This window comes from Gobius niger (genome assembly GCF_951799975.1).
Source record: "Gobius niger genome assembly, chromosome: 20".
NCBI lineage: Eukaryota > Metazoa > Chordata > Actinopteri > Gobiiformes > Gobiidae > Gobius > Gobius niger.
In genome coordinates, this window is record NC_136871.1 from 25,717,246 (window position 1) to 25,739,539 (window position 22,294).

At 39.4% G+C, this 22,294-nt stretch overlaps 1 protein-coding gene across 2 annotated transcripts in view; it reads right to left on the reverse strand.

Annotated features, from left to right (window-relative positions):
* Positions 1 to 3,837: 3,837 nt before the first annotated feature.
* The window catches only part of LOC306979396 (retinoic acid receptor gamma-A-like), a 53,442-nt gene continuing 34,985 nt past the window's right edge, over positions 3,838 to 22,294 (reverse strand). For both annotated transcript variants that reach the window (XM_079578317.1, XM_079578318.1), the window contains 7 exons: positions 9,780 to 9,928; positions 8,463 to 8,604; positions 8,150 to 8,313; positions 7,405 to 7,581; positions 7,128 to 7,332; positions 6,875 to 7,033; positions 3,838 to 4,767 (listed from right to left, as the gene is read on the reverse strand). In XM_079578317.1, the coding sequence (XP_079434443.1) occupies positions 4,463 to 4,767; positions 6,875 to 7,033; positions 7,128 to 7,332; positions 7,405 to 7,581; positions 8,150 to 8,313; positions 8,463 to 8,604; positions 9,780 to 9,928 (1,301 nt within the window). In that variant the 3' untranslated portion in view covers positions 3,838 to 4,462. The remainder of the gene's footprint in view (positions 4,768 to 6,874; positions 7,034 to 7,127; positions 7,333 to 7,404; positions 7,582 to 8,149; positions 8,314 to 8,462; positions 8,605 to 9,779; positions 9,929 to 22,294) is intronic.

Below are 22,294 nucleotides of genomic sequence, written 5' to 3' on the forward strand. Positions count from 1 at the left end.
TGCCGATTTGGCTGATTATCCTAGTTACCCAGTGGTGCCAAAAATGTGTCCCGGAGACTAAATGTGGCCCACATGCCGAGAAATGGTCATTTTTACTGTAAGTTTAATCATTCAACATGATTAAAACCTCAAAAAGTAACATTTTACTCTGAGATAGGGCTGGCTTTGAGGTTCCAAGCCACAGTAAATTTGTGGGGAACGTTTTAAACCGCTCTTAAATGTAATCTGTGGCACTTCAGTGTGTGGCCCCCGAGGAAAAAAGTTTAGACACCCCTGCTGTAACCTATTTTTGGTTAGACCCACCCTCTACCACTATGAATGAAGGACATGAATTACTTAAATTACAAATACTGTTTTCATACTTTTCATAATTGGAAAATAGATATAAAAAATTTACTTTTACTACAAAAATTCTCATATTATCTTAAAAATCCTAATTTTGCTCTAATAATTGAAATGATCAGTCTATCACTGTAACTGTGAATGACTGAGTGAATAATGCAGCTACTGCCTATGGGGTGACAGTGGTTCAGATGGTACAGTGGGTCATCCAATGCGAATCACGTGTCCTAAGGCAAGACACTTCACCCACCTTTCTCTGTGTGAATGTGGCCAAGGTCAATGTCAACTTTATTTCTATAGCACATTTAAAATGCGAAAAGCCCAAAGTGCTTTACAAATTGACAAGAAAAACACAGTAAAAAAAAGCATTAGCACAAATGTATATGTACAATTGGCAAATATCAAAACTATAATAAGTAATAGGCTCAACTCATGTTAAAAAGCCACTGTAAGTTTTAAGTTCTCCAGTGACTCAGCGGCTCTGACCCACTGACAGACTGTTCCATAGCCGGAGCCCGGCCAGAGAAGGCTCGGTCCCCTCTCTTGAAATTGGGCCTGGGAACGTCAAGGAGCAGCTGAGAAGAGGAGCAACAGGGACGACCAATGTGGTGGAGAATGGAGTAAATAAATGTTTACAGTGTAGCGCTTTGAAAATTGTGTCAACAGAGGCTTGTAAGCCATTATCATGCATGAACAAAACAGCTTAAAGGATCAGGCAGACTTTATTGTCACTATTTATCCTCCTGTTGGTCCTCGGACCTTCCTGCTGTGAGGTGTGAGTGCCAACCACCTGTCTGTAAACCAAAGGACAATGATTTGCCAGATTAAAATGATTCAAAGACAACAAAATATCTGAGAACAAAATGCACATTTATCAAAATACACAAAAGACAATATCACAAGTCCATACACATAAGTACAAGGAATATTTTAAAGCAATATAAAAACATGTTCCAAGACAGTTTCTCCGTGAGTCTTACAAAGTTCCTGAAGTACTCTTGAAATTGGAAGATGGAAGATTTTGGGCAGAATTTCCCCAAAGCGTCAAAAACAGGTTACAAAATTGTATTGCGTTTTTCAGGTCATGTTTCAAAAAATCTTTGGTCTTTTTTTTTCCGCACTTTTGTTTAGAAGCCGCTCTGGCCTCTTATGGCTTAGTATTGCACCCTTCAAACACAGTCCTCAATAAACATCGTTAGAAAACCAGACTTGAATTGTGAAAGGTAGGGTAATGTATTGCCTTGACATGGATCCCCCGTTGTAACGTAGTCCATTAAACATTTGTCTTTTTTTTTTTCTTTCTTTTTTTTTTACATCAACTGCAGCTAAATAATGTTATTGCAGTTACTACAAAATGACCACCAAACTCAACTATATGATTTGCATAGCCTCAATGTACATCATAGAAAACTTTTGACAACTTTTTTGGACACTGTGCCATTTCCAGTTCATTTTCATGATTTCTAACTTCCTCTATAATGCAACCTTTGAATTGCAGTTTCATCATCACCGTCTTTACGTCTGCTCGAGAAATAATTCTTTGAAGTACCGACCCTCGAGGTGCGGGGAAAGAAAGTTGAATTTTGGCACTGGATAACAACATCAATGCTTGACAAAAAATTCATAATAACGCTAGGTAATGCAGTAATATAACGTTTATTAATGTAACAGACTCTTACATTTGCCGTAATAGAGTTAAATTCATCACAAAAGCACTAATAAAGTTTCAAATTCAAAAGCATTCAACTTGGCAACCTGAGATGTCATCATGATATCAAATCTACCCTGCAGATTCAATTTTTTTCTTTTTTTTTTTTTTTGCATTGTAAGACCAAAAAAAAAAAACCAACACTATTTTTTTTTAAACTGTTGTAAGTTCGAGTCCTGCTCATGGCTTGACCTATCTTATTTATTGCTGCTTCCTGTTCATCCCCAGTCTTTCACAATAAAAGCACGTTGAATATAAGTGTTAAACTCCAAACACACAAGCAAAAAACAACACGACATGAACGTATACATGCTTCAAAAAACACATAATAAAAAAATAAGTAGCATATCTCTGTGTAGGAATAAATCTTGAAAAAAAAGGGCATTGAGTTTGTTATAGCCACAAATTTCATTAAAAAAAAAAGAAGCATATTAGCCCTTTTTAAAATGTATTTATTGCAAATGAGCGCATTGATTCGGCACATGTTTTTGGTTCCTATTTGTTTTGCGACGGCTCTTACTTTGAAGAGATTTGGCACACATCACGGCGCTGTCCTCGGCCCATTGAGGTTTAGTGCTTTTTTTACTTCCTGTGTCTTTGTCAAGTCTTTATGTACATTTATGGCGCCTCAGGATAAGAGCGATGGAGTGAGGATTTACTTTCAAGGCTTAAAGTTAGCTTGGTTAACACTAGAGCGTCACGGTATCGTCCGGGTCAGGGTGGCTAAGTTGCTAAGCTAAAGATGGCAAGTTTGCTGGTTAAAATGGCAATATAGTTGACTTTGAAAATAATAGCAGACAGATCTGACATCTTTGAATGCGGTCCACAATTGAAGATAAATTTATTTGAATGTGGAGCAGATGTTAGCTTATATTGCTATTTTTTATTCATGCTAGATGCTAATGCTAATGCTCTCTACACGTGTACAGACTTTTGGCACTTGTTGCTCTTGAGCTGGCCAAAGGCTTCAAGCATTTTGCCATATTTGGCTTTTAAATCTTTGTGCTATGGTCCTTAGTTAAAGGAATAGGCCACCGTTTTTACATACTGAGATATGTTCTTACCTTAGCTTTGACGAGTTCTTTAGGACCTGTCTGATCTTCACCCGTGCCTTCAGTCACGTAAACACAGCGCAGACGGCGTTAGCATTTAGCCTCTCCCCCTCTCCACTATAGCTCCAAAACAGGTCAAGATAGAAGCTACCAAGCTCTTCCACGTTTTCCCTATTTAAATACGGTTACGTGAAGTGTTACACTACAAAGTATAAGTACACAAAATTAAACAATGTGGATTTTCTAAGCGGATAAAAGGGGGGACTATATTGTAAGGCGTAATAATACCAGGAGTAGTTTGGCATCCGCACAGTAAAGTGAAGATTACTGCGCAGTAAAGTGAAGATTACTGCGCGGATTTCGAACTACTCCTGGTATTATTACGCCTTACAATATAGTTCCCCCTTTTATCCGCCTTGAAAATCCACATTGTTTAATTTTGTGTAATTATACTTTGTAGTGGAACACTTCACGTAACCATATTTAAATAGGGAAAACGTGGAAGAGCTTGGTAGCTTCTATCTTGACCAGTTTTGGAGCTATAGAGGAGAGAGGGAGAGGCTAAATGCTGACAGGTCCTAAAGAACTCGTCAAAGCTAAGGTAAGAACATATCTCAGTATGTAAAAACGGTGGTCTATTCCTGTAACACATAGCTGATTAGCCTCTGTCGTGCTTTAAAACTCTCAATATTGGAATTTTTGGCAAAACGTCTATGGAGATTTTGAACAAGATTTTTACTCACAGCACCCGGCGGAGCCTCGACTGTTGATCTCTATTGAACATCAAAAATAATCATTCTCAGCGGGGTCAAAACTGTGTTGATCTGACAGATTCCATGCGTGGCCTTTGCTAGCCCTGCCTTCACGCATTCATTTTTTATTCCAAGATGGGGAAAGGCCACATTTGCATATCGGCTCCCTGATTGGCCAGTCGGCGACATTTGTAGCAAATGGAGGGGCACGTGATTAGGGAGCTCCACACCTCCAAAGGAAATTACGTCACCTCCACAGGACATGCTAGCTCAAACTAATCCAAGCTAGCGCTAACCTTAAAGATAGTGAAGTTTACAGAAGGTGTCTCGCATGTTAGAAAACAGTTGAATACGATTGCGACCTTTTGTCCGTTAGTGTGAGTACGAATCTGACCAATCAGGGAGTCGATATGCAAATGTCCTTTCCCCACCCCATTTAGAGACGCCCCCCGAAAGAAGAGGAAGAGATTTTAGGCACAATTTGATTCTTGTGGTGACTACCTTGTGGCATTACCTTGTCATTTGCCAAAGATGTTTAAATTGCTGCCATGTTGACCCGTGCTGCGCCCTACCGACTCATAGTGTTCTGTTTATCCTCCGCTGTCCCCTCACTGCTTATTCCCACTGGTTTCTCCATCACTGCCCCCCGCTCTGTCCCTCTCCTCGTCCCAATAGTCCTCCTCCTCTTCCTCCTCATCCTCTTCCTCTGCAGGGGATTCGCATGTGGACCTGTCCTCCTGTTTGATGGCCTGGATGGCTGGAGGCGGGCCAGACGGAGGGGTGGAGCTGCTGCTCTCTCCCGATCCTGAGTCGGAGCTGTCCTCGAAGGCTTCGGGGTTCTCTAGCATCTCCCTGATCAGCGGAGGCATGGGGCCCGGGATCTCTGTCTTTAGGCTGAGGGCACGCTCAGCACCTAGAAATAGAGAAAGAAATGTGGGTTTGAGTGGGATCTTTGAGCAAAGAAGTTGACAAGAATGTGTCAGAAATTGATGGAAAAAAGGTGGAAATACAGGGTCAACAATCCCCTTGTTGGGAATTTCAGGTCTCTATGACCACCCCAATCCCAACAGGGGACTGTTAGGTCATATAGGCCAAACCATCCGCATTGTTAGGTCGTTATATCTCACCAGAGATTTTAAAATATTGTCAACTGGACTGGATTTATTGAATTGAGGGTGTTGCGCAACTAACTTCAAACACTTATTCTTGCTCTTGCAGTTTAATGTCAAGACTAGTTGAATACACACTGCACTGACCACCAGTCTGTGGCTCTCCAAAACCGTACACACTTCAATATTAGGCCCTTAATGAATAAAGACTCCCCTGGTTAAAAGGCTCGGCACTCCATCTATTTTCTCCAGACAGTTGCTGGAATCTTCATTATTTAAAGTACGGATTGGCAAGTTTGCTTGGGCATTTTTCGATAAGGAAAAAAAACCTTAAAGCTGTTGTAATCAATTTATTTTCTTGTAGTAGAGTCAACTTTATTTGGCACCATATAGCTACTTTGTAAATGTCTTTATACGGCTAGAAACACATTTAGGCAACGGCAGAGAGGTTTAACTCAACTACCTCCTCCTTTCACTGTTTGATAATGTAAAGGCCTGCAAGCAAATAGTAAGCATTTGTTAAGTAAAAGCAGACACCCCTACAATTTTGATTGTACTATTTTATTTTCAGTTAATAACTCATTTGGTTCTCATGCAATCTCTTTTGAGTTAAGTGTAATCCCTAGCTGTCCAGTAGATGGCGCATGTCGCGCGCTGAGAAAGTAGTTGAGGCATAGCAGAGGAAGAGCTCGTGCTCACCGGTTGGTAAACACTAAATGTTTTATGCATATTATCTATGTCCTAAGATGTTTAAGATAATATTGTGTCGAGTTACGTTTGTTAAAATAAATAAATAATAAATATATAAATAATAAGTTTATTTTTGAGCAAATTGAGATCGTGTTTGAAGCTAACCTGCTAAGCTAATGGCGGTCAAGTGTATTACAACGTGGAAAAAATCTAATCCACACTGGTTTTTGGTACAAAGAACCACAAAGTATCAGATATAAAGACATCTATGAAACGTTTTTCATGCATTATGACATTTACTGGGTTTTATTTGTCACCCAAATGTGCTCATGAAGAGTTTATTACCAAATACCAGTATATTGTTCGTATAACTGTATTACAGAGCAGCCATTTTGAGGTTTAGGAGTACTTTCGCAGCTGTGAACGTATGAATAATATATAATTAATTAATAATTATTAATAATTAATTTGATTAAAAGCATATTTCAGTGATTGTTAAACAGGTAAATATTTGTACAAGTTAAAAAGATGTACATACACATGGAGATAAATAGTGATGTCATGGTAAAGATGATTCAATAAAAAGGTTAAAAAGTATAAATAAATTAAAATACATTGGGTTATTATGAACAAGGTACACTTTGTATTGTATTTCTATTACTTTGGTGAATATGTAAAATTGTAATTTGTGACTAGTAAAGCTTTACTAAGCCATGGTCACGTGGACTTTGAGACTCTTTAAGGCCATTTAGAATAGTTTAAGATTGTAAAAAATATGTTGAAAGAGCAATCCTCATGTACAAAGTAAATGCACCTAAATGCATGTGTTCTCTCTACTCTTTATCGCAGGCTAGTTTCCTCACACAAGTATGGCTTCTGAACCCCAGAGGAGCAACAATAACAGTTAGACAAGGGTCTGTTCATCCATGGGAGTGGATCTCTCCTTCAGTGGTTCTCTCTGAGGTTTTTCTTCCACTGTTTCTTTTTTTTTATTTTTTCATGCCAGGTAGGAGAGTCTAAGGACAGGGCTGACCCTGAGGCTCGTCACCATTTGCTGCTGTCGCTTATTTGGACATTACCTCAGTTTGGCATTATGTTTGCCACATTTGTGTGAACATTGTATTGTTTTGTTTCATTGTCTTAATGTTTAGCGCAGCCCTGTGATGCAACTGTGATATTGGGCCATACAAAACCATTGATTGATTGAAGTCCTCCTCTCACCTTTAGTGCTGATGCCGCGGAGGTCGGTGACCTTCATGAGCATGCGTGGGAACATGTGCGGTTTGTTCGGTCGTCTGCGCCTGGTGTAGATCTTCAGCGCTTCCAGCAGCGGCTCCTGCAGCTTATCCACCTTCTCAGGCTCCTCCAGGTCCTGCCGGTCTGAGCACGGGACACGAAATACATGTATGAACATCGTGAAACAATGACAACATTCTATCTACCAGACCAGACTGCCAACAGTGACCTGATGTACCTCCACAGATGAGACAGATGGCGCTGAGGAGCCCGGTCTCTGTGTCGTCCATCTCCAGAGGCAGGAGTTGTCCGGCAAAGGCGAACACCAGGTCAGTGAGTGGGCCGAAGCCCGCGTTGTGCATCTGTGTCCGGTTTAGAGTGAGCCCGTCTGAGAACGTCATGGTGTCCTGCTCCGGAGTGTACCGCGTGCAAATCCTCAGCATCTACAGTGGAGCCGAGGGGAGGGGGTTTAGAAAAGACAAACATTTATCCAGACTGAAATGCGTCATCCGTACCAGGATGTCGAGGCAGGCCGACTTGAGCAGGGTGATCTGGTCTGCGATGGTCAGAGTGGTGAAGCCCGGCAGACGTTTGGCGAACTCCACGATCTTTATGATGCACTTTGTGGAGAGTTCGCTGAATTTATCCCAGAGCCCCAGATCCAACTGCACGCGTTGATCTGCACTGGAGTTCTACAGGGGAAAGATGCAGCAGTTTTAAGTAAGTCATCTTTACTTATTAGGTTTTTTTGGAGCCCATTGTTTAGGATAGGGGGGTAAATAGCAAAAAGGGGGGGAAAAAAGGATGATGTTGTTAGTGTAAATCTTTCTCAAGTTTATTTAATTCGAATTCCTTTCAAAATAATATAATAGTCAACATAAATAGCTCCTAAATTGCTATGTTCATGCTCAGCTTCACTACCCTTGTACTGACATTACTCACAAGACACATTTGAAACATACTAGGATATTCTGAATTTCATTTACTAAACCTAAACCTAAAACATTTTGTCATATTTTTCTTCAAAATGTCCAGATATGTTTGTTGTTGAGTAAAAACAAAATTCAAGTGAAGGCAGGAGACTAACCACATCCAAGTTTCCAATGACAAGAGTCCCATTCAAGTAAAAAAAATAAAAACAATGGTCAAGGATTAAATCTGGTGCTCAGTACATGTGGGAGAAGGTCGATGAAATATTATCATAATATGAATTCAAGTACATTTTCGTTGACTAAAGCTAGACTAATAAGTGCCTCTTACCGTGGTGTACTTGCCCAGCTGACACAGAGAGGGGAATGTCTCCTTGTGGGCCTTGCTGACTTTGTTGACCAGTTCCTCCAGTTCTCCACTCAGCTCGTAGCTCTCGGGCAGCACCACCTCCTCCTTCACGTCCTTCTTCTTCTTATTCCTGTCGTTTCGGACTGCTGTAACAAAAAGAAAAAAGAAAGTAATACCCACGTCATTTTAATTTGAAACGGCTTTACACAAACACACACAAATAAGATTTAAAAAAGTATTTTCAAACTGGTTTTAAACCTTGGTAGAAGTCGGACATGTTGTGGGCGCACTGTACCTTCTTTGGACATGCCGACCTCGAAGCACTTCTGCAGGCGACAGTACTGGCAGCGGTTGCGCGTGACTTTGTTGATTTGGCAGTTCTTGTCTCGGTGGCAGGTGTAAACCATGTTCTTTTGGATGCTTCGCCGGAAAAATCCCTAGGGAACAAAAACAACAAACATTGACATTACTGTATGAAATAGGCGCGTCGATAACCACTACTTTTGATATTTGTTTTATTACACAAACCCTATTACGAAATATATCACAAAGAATATATATTTTGGACCAAAAATAACTATTTATACTCTCGACCATAACTACCTCAGTGTTATCGTGAGAACCCTCAAAGCGTAATAAAAAAAATCTATTGTTAACTTGTCGATTCATCTAATAAATAAACGCGCCTTGACAGCCCAATATAAATACCATTTACCTTTGTAATAAACACTGACTAAAGAAATGCTAAAGTAATCACTTATTGCAGCTTGGATGTGGTAAAATGATCTAAGTACAGTGCCTATTTAGCCTTTTGGAGGATCTGTACTTTTTTGAGTAGTATTTTTGTTACTTTTACTCCACTACATTACTTCACTTGAAAGATAAATACCGGTATACAGTACATAAATATAGTACTTTCTGCTCCACTACATTTCTACAAAAGCTCAAAAGTAAAAAAAATAAACTTGGCCACATGTATTTCCTCCCATTTTCAGCCTTACAATGTACACTTAGTACAGAACTTTAGATGGTACTATGAACTTGTTTTATCAATGCCACTGACTCACAACTACTTAAGTTCTGTCCCTGCCCTGTTGCCGTACAAGTGATTAACTTAATGGGCACAATCTTCATCTTTTTAAACACGCAAAATTATTATTCACAACACTCACTTTGAAATATTCGCTGCAGAATATACTTAAATAATTATGTGACTGAGCGACTTTTACTTGTATAGGAGTAATATATGACCAGTAGTATCTGATACTCAAGTATCAAAATAAAGTTCTGAATAGCATATGATTATTATTATTATTATTATCATTATTATTATTATTATTATTATTATTATTATTATTATTATTATTATTATAATTCTAGGTTTACTGCCAATAATAAGATATTAAGATAAGACTTCATGAATGCCACTGTGGAGAAATTATTATTATTATTAATATAATAGCTTTGAGGAAAGGTTTAAAGCAGGATTTGTAAAACACATAGAGTGCATTGTGAATAAAAGACCAGTAGATGGCAGCATTATCTGACGTGAGCGTTTCAGCTGCTCTCCTCTCATTCTTTACATGAGTACTTGTTGTGACGGGTTGTTTACCTTGCAGCCCTCACAGGAGCTGACCCCGTAGTGGTATCCGGACGATTTGTCCTGGCACACAAAACAGGGTTTGTAAACTCGAGGTGGCGGCGGGGGCGAGGGAGAGCTGGGCACCATCTCCTCGGAGCTGGTGCTCTGGGTCTCCACCGCTGGAACAAGACGGAGGAACACCGTTAGAATATACGTATAGCCTATAAAAACACTTGAATATGGAAATGATAAAGTGAGGAACAATATTTGAAGACAAAGATAAACTGTTTCCAAACCAAGGGCAAAAGTACAATATTCCTGATTTGTTTTTGAGTTTTCTGTGAATATTACATACCACTCCATCTACTAACAATAGAGGTTATTAAGTACTGTTATTCTGGCTGCAGCTGTTAATACTACAAGTTCTTGCACAACACTATACAACCCCGGTCTAAACATTTAACATTAACATTTAATAATAATCACCAATGCATATGACCAAAAAATGCAATAATAATAATAATAATAATTTCAACTCAGTATGTTTCATGGATACATTTAATCAATAGAACGTAAGTAGTTTGTTATTTCAGCAAATTGTGTCGAGTGAATATTGAGAAGAAGACAAAAGCAGAAAAAAATATGAACTTTGGAAACTCACAACTTAAACTTTTGGTTTAGGCAGTGCCACACAATAAAAAGTGTAGAAAATCGATATATTGCAACGTCTGGCGATATGCAGTTTGATAGCGCGGGGTATTGCCCTGGTATGTGTTTCATTTCTCATCTATTCTGTGAACCCAACAGGAATAGTGATTAGGCAGAAAGGGGTCCACAAACATCCGTGTGAAGCCAGAAGGCAGCTCAAAGGCAGGCATTTTTAAGAGAAAGAGGAGGGGTCTCCCGGGCTGATTGACAGGGACTTAAAAGAGACACAATTAGCTGATGGCCAGATGGTCCCGCTGATAAAACCCTGATTGGCAGCTGACTTTTGATTGGTTTCTCTCCCTCGTTTTACTGGAGTCAAAGAGGGAGAGGTGAGGAGAGGACAGGAGAAAGTGGGTGAGGTCACGGAAATAGATAGATAGATAGATAGATAGATAGATAGATAGATAGATAGATAGATAGATAGATAGATAGATAGATAGATAGATAGATAGATAATTTTCTATGTTTTGCTGCTTGCAAAGACGATGTAATGGCATTTCTCAGTTGTTTGTATAGTCGTTTTGCGGGTCACGGTCTCAAAAGTTTCACAACCTCTGCAGAAAGTACTGCACATTATACAAATACATTACTGAAATTACACAATAAAGAAATTGAAAGTTTGTTGAAAATTCCCAATCTCCACTTTTCTAACCGATAGACGCTGTACTATCATGTAACTTTTTGAAAACCTTCTTTCGAGGTAAGACGAACTGGAGACTGTTTTATTTGAGAGACAGAGGTGGGCTGTGCTCCCCTCAGCTCCATGTGAACAGGCAGAGGTGCGATGTTTACGGGACGTCCTGTCTCTCAACGCCCATGACATAAATGGCCCTGACTCTCACGCCATTTGCTGTCCACGTGGAACTGCTGAGTAGACTTAAAATAATGATGAACTTATTTTATTGAGGGTGTGAATGAGATGTTGCCGTTAGGTGCTATTAGTTTTACCCTACTGCTAATCCCCCTCTTACTGCTATGACAAATCCTACTTCATTTCTCCAGTACATTCCCCCGTCCCTCCACAATCAGCACATTGACCATGCCTTTCAACTTTCACCTCCGCTCACCCCAACTTCACCCCCTACCCCGTCCCGCCCCCACGCGCCTGTTTCCTGGCCCTAAATTCCTCCGAGCGGGGCTGGCGGAGGTTTAATAGGGCTGCAGCCTCATAAGCTCTGCCTATAAAGTCTGCTCCGTCCTGGGAAGGAGGCTCACAACCCGGGCCCCGGACTCTTTATAGGGATCCAGTCACCTCCACACCGGCTATTCACATCCACAAACCCCCAGCTTGTAAAAAAAGTAAGGCATCCCCAACCATCTGACCAAATGTGCGACTTACTACAACTGCAACTTACTCTTGATAATAACATGCTTGTTCATTTTCAATTAAGACCTCGGGGGAACTAATTGGAGATTCATATAATTGCAATTTCCTTTAATGAACTTCCATGATAAAAGTCAGCACTTTCACTAATTGGTGTAAAGGAAATAAGTCTGTATATAACAGAGACCAGTGCAATGTTTAAGGGGTCAATCTATAAAATGTTCATATTTCAGTAATTGCATGACAAACACAGATGGCTTTCCCTGGGACTCCAAAATGCACCACTGTGTCTCATTTTTATTCAATTAAATGTATTACATAGTTTTCAATAACAGGACCAGGATATGGCAATGTCAGGCCTGGGGGCCAAATTCAGCCCTCCATGTTTGGTCCCCCAGATGATTTAGAATAGAACTATATTGTCTTTTCCAAATAGCAGACATTTGTCTTTCAACACGTGCGAAAGAGTATTCCCCACATCATGTCAGACGCTCAAATGAGCTAAAGGCCCCAATATGAAAATATAAAACGAAAAAAATCCAAGCCGTGTTAGGAGTTGCGTTTCTCACGGAACAGCTTTCCCCATCAGTTTCATTTAGCAAAATATTAAGCACAACTGCAATCAAAAAACTTGTTTAAAACAAAACACAACAGAACACTAAATTATAGTAAATTTAATTAAACTTTCCTTGGAGGACTAGTAGCCCCCCCCCTTGTGGGGGACAAGTGGGGAACAATACTACTATTTGAACTTAAAACAGGTGAGGTAGGAAACCTGGCCCCCATCTTTTGAGTTGGACAAAGTTTTGCACGTGCCAAAGTAAATTTACCCCTGACTCTGACAATGCCAAGTTGGCCGCCACATTTGCCCCCCCTTCCTATCAAGCGTTTCACTAGCGATCTGTTCTCCTAGTGCTATGACATTTGCTGTTATTACCTCTTCTACAATCTACTACCGCTGAAAGTTTCAACTACTTCAGTATACTATTGCAGGCTCTTTGTGGGGATGCTGTCACCTAGACACCGTCTATTCACATCCACAACCCCCAACTTGTAAAAACTAAGGCATCCGAGAAAGGTCAAAACACAGAAGAAAGTCACCAAATGTGCAGCAGACTATTTCACACTACTAACTACTAACTGTATATCATTCATCTATATGAATCTCATTAGCTGATTATTGTATGCAGTCAGTTAGTCTTCTTGTGATCCATTCTAAAAATCATTGAGATATCCATTCAAAAATATTTTCCGTAAAATGTACAATATAGAATTTCACAGTATAATGCACACTTCTAAATGCAAACACACAGAGCAACACATGACGCTTCAAACCATTTTCAAATAATGCCTTGTATTTCTAAGTTTTTTAATTCCAGGTGGATGATGGAACAGTTTTTTCTTCATTCAATTAATGTTAGTATGTTGTGCTGTTATATGACCACTGGATGCAATTCTTGTATTATGCTTATATACACTGAATTTGATTGTGCACCATATATAAAATATGGTGCACAATGTGACTTGTATTCTTTGATTACTGCTGCTGTTAGTACAGTACCATGCTGACAAATGGCACTATTTCTTCTACTATACTATTACTCTTACCACTACGACTATTACTTTTTACTATTGCAGGCTCTTTATGGGGATGCTGTCACCTAGACACCATCTATTCACATCCACATCCCCCAACACTAGTAAAAAGTAAGGCATCCCAGAGAGGTAAAAAAACAGAACAAAGTCACAGCCATTTGTGGGATAAACCAAGCCACTACTACAACAACTACTATTAGTATTACTACTACTTCTACTGCAACCCCAAGTTTGCTTCATTTTACCAATACTAACTCCGAAGTAATCTAGTAACTTGTACAACCACAGTGTTTCTCGTTTTTACTGCAATTTCTATTTACTTTTTGTACTAGTCATAAGTACTACTACTACTACTACTACTACTACTACTACTACTACTCTAATACTACTTAATAATAATACTAAAATAATAATAATACTCGAATTAGGATACCTATAGGATACAACCCTAGGATACAACAACATCTACCATTACCACGACTACTTTTATTTCTTGAGACTATACTACAGTACAACTACTTCAATCCCCTCTCGATGGATAGACCCCGTCAGGATGTCTTGGACCAAATGTGGGAGCGGCCTCACGTCTCATCCCGGACCCCGCTCTGAACCCGGCGTCATTAACAAGAGTGCTAAGGTTTCAGCCGACACGCACTCACAAAGGACTGCGCCGTAAAATATAGGAGTATGCAGTAAAAAAAAAAAGAAAAAACAGAGTACTGCCGTAAAAATCCGCCAAAATGAGAGGGGTGACGCCGAGGACAGCAACTTCACTTTGATTTGACCTTGACTGACAGCGGGCTTCTTTATCCAATCATGAGAAAGGACGGTATCTTCAAAACAGAAGTCAAAATGCTCAAAATTTGATGTAAAGATGTATTAAAGTTACACCTAATATTTCTCTCCCTGTGTAGTCAAAGCAGCAAAATCTTCATGGAGATGAGCACATAGTTGAAAGATCTGAAATCTGAGAACATATAAATCAAACCAAAACAGCCATAGGTAGCACATAATACCCATGTCTTAACTCTACTGACCAAATTTTTCAGGTTTTTCCCTTGATGCGACTACCTTCGGGTCCAAAGCGAGCGTAGGCGGTAATAAAATGTAACATCAATAGACTTTTGACAAGACAACGCTCGCAAAAGTTCCCCAGATGTGCTGGGAGCAGCTGGGGTGTTTGAAAACAAGCCATTTCACTTAATGGAGGTTGAAACAAATCGGCTGATCATTTCTCCTTCTGAGGATAAAAAATTATAACCTGCACAATATGAGAAAAAAAAAGTGCTGTATTAAATAACCGTCCTGAACATTGCGATAATGTTTTGATGTTTTAGTAAACTGTTTTAGACTAGTGGCACTCTCTGGAAAAACAAAAACCTGTGGGGCCAGACTGGCATGTTTTTGACAGCACATATATCATCATGCATGCCACGTGATTCATTTAATTGGAATACAATTTGATTTATTTGAAGACATTAGTCTAAAAAAGAAAAGGTGTCATGCGCCAGGTTTTAGCAAAAAAATAAGCAATAAATAATCATTTCCCCCCGCAGTTCCTGGACAGGGTACTACTACTACTGCTACTACTACTACTACTACTACTACTACTACTACTACTACTACTACTACTACGACAAAAGTCAAATTTGTACACTCACATCTTAAAGCCAGTCCCACTTCAGGAAACTATCAAGCACTCACCATGCCATTCACATCACAATCACTCAATACGCACAGGTTTGCTGAGACAATAACTGCTGTTTGGTCAGGCATGTAAACATACTATAGTTTGTACATGATACAATCTCATTTGGAAGAGTGTTCCAAAGGCTCCTTATAAGCGCCTTCAGGTCTGCTTGATTGGAAAAAGATGACCCCGTCTTATCTGAAAATGTGGATTTTCAAAGTGATGAAAAGTTCTGGCATCAAACATTTCAGTTGGTGATAAAAATGTGAAATTTGATCAAAATATTCCATAAATTAAGGTGATTGTAATTGTACATGTTTTTCAAATGTAATAGATTGTGTATAATTTACCGCCTGGGTCTGAAATTTGATCACATATAAGTAATGTTATATTTTTTCCTGATATCCCTCCTTTACCTACCTATCAGAAATCACGGGCTATCATGTAGACCAAAGAGATGAGCTTTCTTGTGAACCAGCCTGTCAGGTCCAATCAGAAGAGAAGGGAGAGGAAGCTTGAGCGTTTACTTTGGAAAGTTTGTTCTCACTCTCCTCATTTTGCAAATTAGGAGTGGCTTTCTGGTCCAATCATAAGGGGAGAAGGGAATTTCACTCTCACTCTCACTTAATCTTACAGGCTATCACTTTAAACTTAAAAGTGCCAGCCATTCAAAATTGCAAAGTTACGGCTATTTTTTATATTGTTTATGATTACTATAGATAGGTCTGAAGCCAGATCCCCCAACAAGTGCCCTTTTAACTATTATTTTCTCGTTAGTTTACCCTACACATTCTAATACATTTTAACTAAAAGTGAACTTTTGCAGTTTTACAGAAATCAGAGTAGTATTTACAAGAAGACGAAGGTATGAGAATCAAACCTGATATCTTTGGGCTATTGGGCAACAGTTCCGACTATGCCAGCAAGCAAATCGATGAGAAGACGGTTTTCTCCACTGTAGTCAGATGAAGGAATATCCACTAGAGACAAAAGAGTTATTCGCATTTGGGATCTCAGCGCGCCGCGGCCATTCGTTTCTCCATGACACCCGTGCATAAATTTGAACAATTCTCCTGTTGTTTTTAGATCCCTCTGCGCCCCTTAACAATATTAATGTGGTTTTGAACTTGCTCTCTGGAAATATGGATGTTACGGCCTCTGAAACATCGAAGGTGAAGCTAAAGATGAGGAGAGTCGGCTGCTTGGGGGGCGATTTGTCACTATAATTGCAGGAACAAGTAGCAGAAACTTTAAGCACAGGGGTCATATGGGATAAAAAATTGTTTTATGGAAAGTTTTCTTACTTGCCTATATCATACACTATTCAGCTTAAATATGTGACAGACAAGAGTAGGAACAAAAAGGTCAATGCTTCTGAATCAAATCACAAGCTGAAATTCTATCTGATATATTATTGATTCTATTTCCTAAATCTACTTTGTATTGGCTGTTTTCTTTGTAAATATTAGATAAATAAAAATATCACAAAGTAATGTTACTAGTCCTAAAAGCAAAACTGTTAAACCGGAATAAAACCATATTTACAGATGCAGTGTAGAACTTGAATAACTATAAAAAAAATGCAAATTATTAAACTAAAACATGCACAAGGTAGAAATCTAATATTTGGCAACATCTCCATGGAGTATGTTTGTGAAGGCTCTCATTCATCCAGGGAGTATCCATCGTAGAAAAGCGTAATCATCAACTGGACTGGGTTTCATAAAGTTGAGGACGTTTCGCTTCTAGTCACAGCTAAGAAAAAGCTTTTGTGACTAGAAAAAAAAACGTCTTCAACTTTACCAAACCATGTCCAGTCGATATTTTCGCTTTTCTACGATCTCCATAGAAGAGCTGATGACGTCCCGCTCCCAGAACAGTCAGCTTTGAGTGTTTTATTTTTTGTACCTATAAAAACACCTGTAATGAAAATAATGCTTGTATCTTATGATATTTCTCCAAAAATCAATTACAATCCAACAGTTTACTGACTTGTAGGGTATAAAAGGATGAATTGTGATGCCATTTGAACGCATTAACAGCTCAGACAACTATTATTACTGCAGTGCTACTACTACATCTGTTTGGAGTCGTTCAGTCTGGGTATAAGACACGTGTAGTGACAGAAGCAGAGGTGAGGCACAGGTGAAGGAGACAGAGCGGCTTTTCTCTCCTTTTCAGAGAGCGGTGAGGTGCTGACAGCATGTGACACTTTGGGATTCTCTTCATGGGAACAAGCACAAGCCTCGACGTCCCTCCCCCAAATTCAAACCTCCAATCTCCTCATCTCGTAGTACTTCTTGACAATCCTGAAAATGGGCCTACTGATACTGTACAGCACAAAAGAAAGATAACGACTGCGACTTTCCCCTCCCCTTGTCTCTCTCTGAATCTGTCACTCACTCAAGTCTTCTTCCTGGCGCCGCTCAGTCCGCTCTGGTTTCCATTTTGGCCCCGTCACTGTTGCTACGTAAACACTAAATACCAGTCAGGTTACCTGGCTCTTACCTGGCCACGCCCCCCTCTCACATGCACCTGTGCCACAACCCCAAATACCAGCCACAGGAAGTACTAATATGGACATAACCTTTTTGTGTGTCTTTTCAATTCACATCAGCAAAATGACTTTTAAATTGCTAGGTTTTACATGTGACCAATACAGGGGGAATGTGGCTATATTGTCCCAATGTTTTAGTCCTTGTTATTCCCCTGCTGAAAACCTGCCTGTGGGTTGGATCTTGGGTTCAGAAAGTCTCCAAAACTACAACACAAAGTAAACCGAAAACTGGCCTGTTTGCACAATGTGACTATACTAGTTCTGACGACGGAAGTTGTGAGGGTCAGTATTTCCTGTACCTGTTCATTTCTTATTAAAATGTTTCAATAAGCAACGGTGAGTTCCTGGTTCTGCGCATTAAATACCTGATGTTATTGCTTCAGCAGAAAAGATCACAAAAAGTGATTGTCTTGTCTATTTCGATCATTTTATTTCGTTATTTGTTTTGATTTCAGTATTTATGGTTGGTCACTAGCTTCAAGGCAAACCTGCCGGTGTCTAAGCTCATCTCCATAGGAAGTGAATAGGACGTGGAGTGCTCACAACTTTAGGTCAGCGTGAGTAATAATAACAAAAGGGCAACGTAAGACACACAATTCATACTACCATTTTATTTACTGTCATCCTTACGAGTCCATTTACTCACTCCCTGACTGACAGAGATGTCAATCGCTGGGCTTGAGCCGATAAGGAGGTGTCTTGTTTCGGGGTGGGGGCATTTGTTTTTGTTGTCCAAACAGATAACGGTGAGATGATATGAGCAGAGTAAACACACGCTGGAACACAGAAGATGGATTTAATGAGAGCTGAAGAACCGACCGAACCAAGTCAGGCCAATATGGCAAACAAAATTATTTTCATAACTTGACCCACAAATACTATTAGTCTTTTCATGAAATTAAAGTGACGGAATGGCCAATATGGCATGACATGTAAAATCTTGTATCATTTCCATTATCTCACTTCTTTCTTTCTTTTTTTTTTCTGTCCATTTTTGAGCAACTTCTTCATTCATTGTTTTAACTCAGGGGCAGCGAGCGCATTCCAACAAAGGAAGTGGAACAGTGGAAAAAACGAGGTAATCAGAAATGCTGTGGGCTCTGGTTACAATAGACCTCCGCTGCTGCTACTATTAAGAGTGTTTGGCTTTGGACCATTTCACGAGAAAGCAGTGTTTATAATCCTTTAACAGCGAAAAAGGCCAATTTAAACTAAAGTATTCTTTCATAATGGACATCATGCATAACTGAGGCTTAAAAAGTACATAATACAAAGAGCAAATTACTATTGTTTTTTTGGACAAGGGAACAATGTTATAACATGGCTAAAAGTTAAAAAACTCGATTTATGTTCAAGCCGTGCACATTGAACATCATTAAGTGTAGGAAAGGTATTTAGTATTACAAAGGGGGCTAAACCAAAAAAGACAGTTTATTTGAAAAAAACAAACAAACAAAAAACAGCGGTAAAAGTGTTAAAAAGAAATATTGAATTGAAATGTAATAAGCTTTTGAGTGGGCCATCGGTTTCACAGTGAAGTAAAATGAGGACTTTTACTATTTCAATTCAAAATTCTAAACAAAATAGTAATAGTTTTCATTGTTAAAGTCCTCAAAATGGAATCCAAAACAGAAAGAGTCGAATAATTGCCAATAGCCTATAGAGAACAAGCCTTTCGGCCGATTTCAGAAGGTGAAAAGTAATAGTCTCTTCAAAAGTTCCAAACATCATGTGATTTTGTGTTGAAAGTAGCGTGGAATAGTGTGGAATCTTAGTGAAAGGCAGTATTGTACGGATGATGAATGAGCGGACAGGACAAACCCAGTTTTAACGACCGGCCCGTAAACTGTCCTCCCCCCCCTTCACACACCCCGCGTGTAGCCCAAAAACATGACACTGATGTGGGAGACCTGGCCTAGACTCAAAGCCAAGCACAATCTCAATGTTAGGCTGGGCTAAAATAGATTTCAAATTGCGCAAAAAGTCTAGTGCAATATATGACCTAATTGAGAGGCACCGGATCTGTGTCATATCGCTATAAAAGCTCAGCTACAGGTCGTTGAATTTAGAAGTAAAAAGAGTAAAAAGTAAAAAAGAAAAGGAAAATTAAACGCCTTTTGACATATTTTCTTTCATTTTAAAGGTATGTGCTAGTCAGTAGATAAGGGTTGTTCAAGCCATCATCTGTACTGGGTTGTTTGCCATGAAGGCTTTGTTAAACACTGAAATAACAAGTTATTGCTTGTAAAGGCAGCCTGCAACTTTTAATTTCAGTGTTATATAAAACGTTTCTGCTGAAAGACGAAACACCCACTACAACACGGCCCAGTACAGATGACAACCTGAACAACCCTTCTCTACCATGGAAGAGTCCTGTACAACTAAGAGTGGATACAAATGGTTAGTTATTACCAAATAGCTGATTGACCTCCATTGCGCCTTTGAACCTGTAATATTAATAGTTTTTTTTGGAAGAAATTTGTGATTTTCCTTTGAGAGGTTGGCGAGACTGTTGAGCTCCATTGTCATTACAGAAACAAGTTTTGAGAGTGAAACCTATGAACTTATTTGTGTAAGAACACAGAATATCCCGGCTAAGACTTGGTACTATACTATAAGTTCGCTATAGGCAAATGAAGCCAAATCTGAAATCTTGTCATTGAATGAAACATTTTTTTTTTTTGTTATTTTACGAACAGTAGCTGGACTCCTTATTTTAAAGGCTTAACCAAGAACAGGATGCGCTCCTCCTCCGTGCTACTGGTCAATGCGGGGGCAGGAAGGCAGCAGCAGACGCGTGGGGGAGAGAGGGTTATTAGCCCTGGGGAGGAGATAGGGCCGGGAAGGGGGGTATAGGTCCTGGATGGTCCTGGGGGGTCTGGTATTGAACTTACTACGGCTGATGAAAGAGACAGTCTTCACCCCCCCCTTCCGTGGCTCTGCCCCTGCTGTCATGGTGATTAGCGGATTAGCACACTTTAGCCCCTGCTGTTCACTCTCAATGGCTGTAACCGTGACGCGGCGTTTTGTAATGAACTTAACTTTAATATGCTAGTACAGGCATGTGAATGAGGCAGGTAGTTACAGTAGGCAGCATTGTAATATCTATATTGATATCAGGGTTTCATTATCAGTATGTGGTGCATTGGAAAGTTAAAAAATCTTACGGTAAAATTGCATTAAAAGCATTGAAGTGGACATTTGATATCTCTATGAGAATATTGTTTCTTGTGTAGAGCACCCTCCACTGGCAGTAGGGGGAATTACCCTTGAAAAAACACAATTCAAGCCACTTATTGTTAACAGCATGCTAACGAATCAATCAATCAAACAGGAAATACAGATCAACACGAATCAGCAGTAGAAAACTGAATGAATGGACTACAAAATCTAGGTATGTTTTTCAGGGAATAACAGTATAACATGATTGTCATCAGCACCAAAAAGTCAATTATGTATTTCAGTCCAACCCAAATGCTTGAAAATTGCTTCAAAATAAACACAAAACAGGGTGTATCTTATTCTCCTTTCATTGTAATTGGTGGCTATTATAGTGCAAACAAAGCATTGGTGAAACCTTTATGGAATATAAATAAAAATAAGATTTCTCCCTTAGATGACACAGCCTTATATAAAATGTCCATAGAAATTAAAAATGCACCAGCAACAAAGCATACAGGTTGCTGTTTTCCCACTTCTTGTATTGCCTCAAGGACACCACCTCCCTATTGTAATGTTATTAGTGGATCTCCTCCCACAGTAGTGATCTGAGTTCTATTGTTCCCTCTGCTTTGAAGCACCTTTTAAAAGTCAAATGCACTGCCAAAAAACACCTTATCCCCAAGAAAAACAGAGCCCAGAGCCCTTGCCATACAAAAATCACTGTCTAATCCCAAATTGAGATACCTTCCCCAGACTCCATAAGCTCATAATTAGCCCTGTAATTGAATTGATAAAAGCTATCGGTTACACAGGAGGAGGAGGGGTTGAGTTTTTCTTTTGTTGGTTGTCTTGGATGGAAACTCATTCTATGGAGTGATTATTCTGTGTTCTATATTCCATGTCAGACAGATGGTATTTTAAAAAAAACTAATGTTACAGCCTAATGTTTCTTCTCCATCAAAAACACACCATGGACTAGTGCTTCACTTCATCCACACACGTTTGCGTAATCCCATTTTCTTCTTCTTCTTTGTGCAGCGTAAAGTACACATAATAGATATAATCCCTAACTATCCTCCACATTTAAAAGTCCATAAATCATCACTTCTTCTGAGCAAGTCTCACTCAAAGGGTGTTTGTTAGACCGCCATTGGTTTACGAGCTTCCAGTCTTCTAAAAATTAAATCTTAAAGCAAATGGGAATAGCCAAATAACTGATGTGATGTATTCATTTTAAAATTTAGCTAGCTTAGTAACCTAGTCTGACTTTTTGTTGTTGTTCAGGTGGTATGGCTGCAACAAATTTGCTATATAGCATTTAGCGCTACGGCAAAATAGACAATCAGAATTAGCAAGCGCTTTACATGAGACAATTTTATATTCACCTCACACTCAGTGGTGTTTAGTTTCCCCTGGGGGAGACTGACAGGAACGCTGTTGTGACTGCACACACCCCAGACCACTATCATTCATTCATACACACACATCATTCATCCTGGCCTATTGTA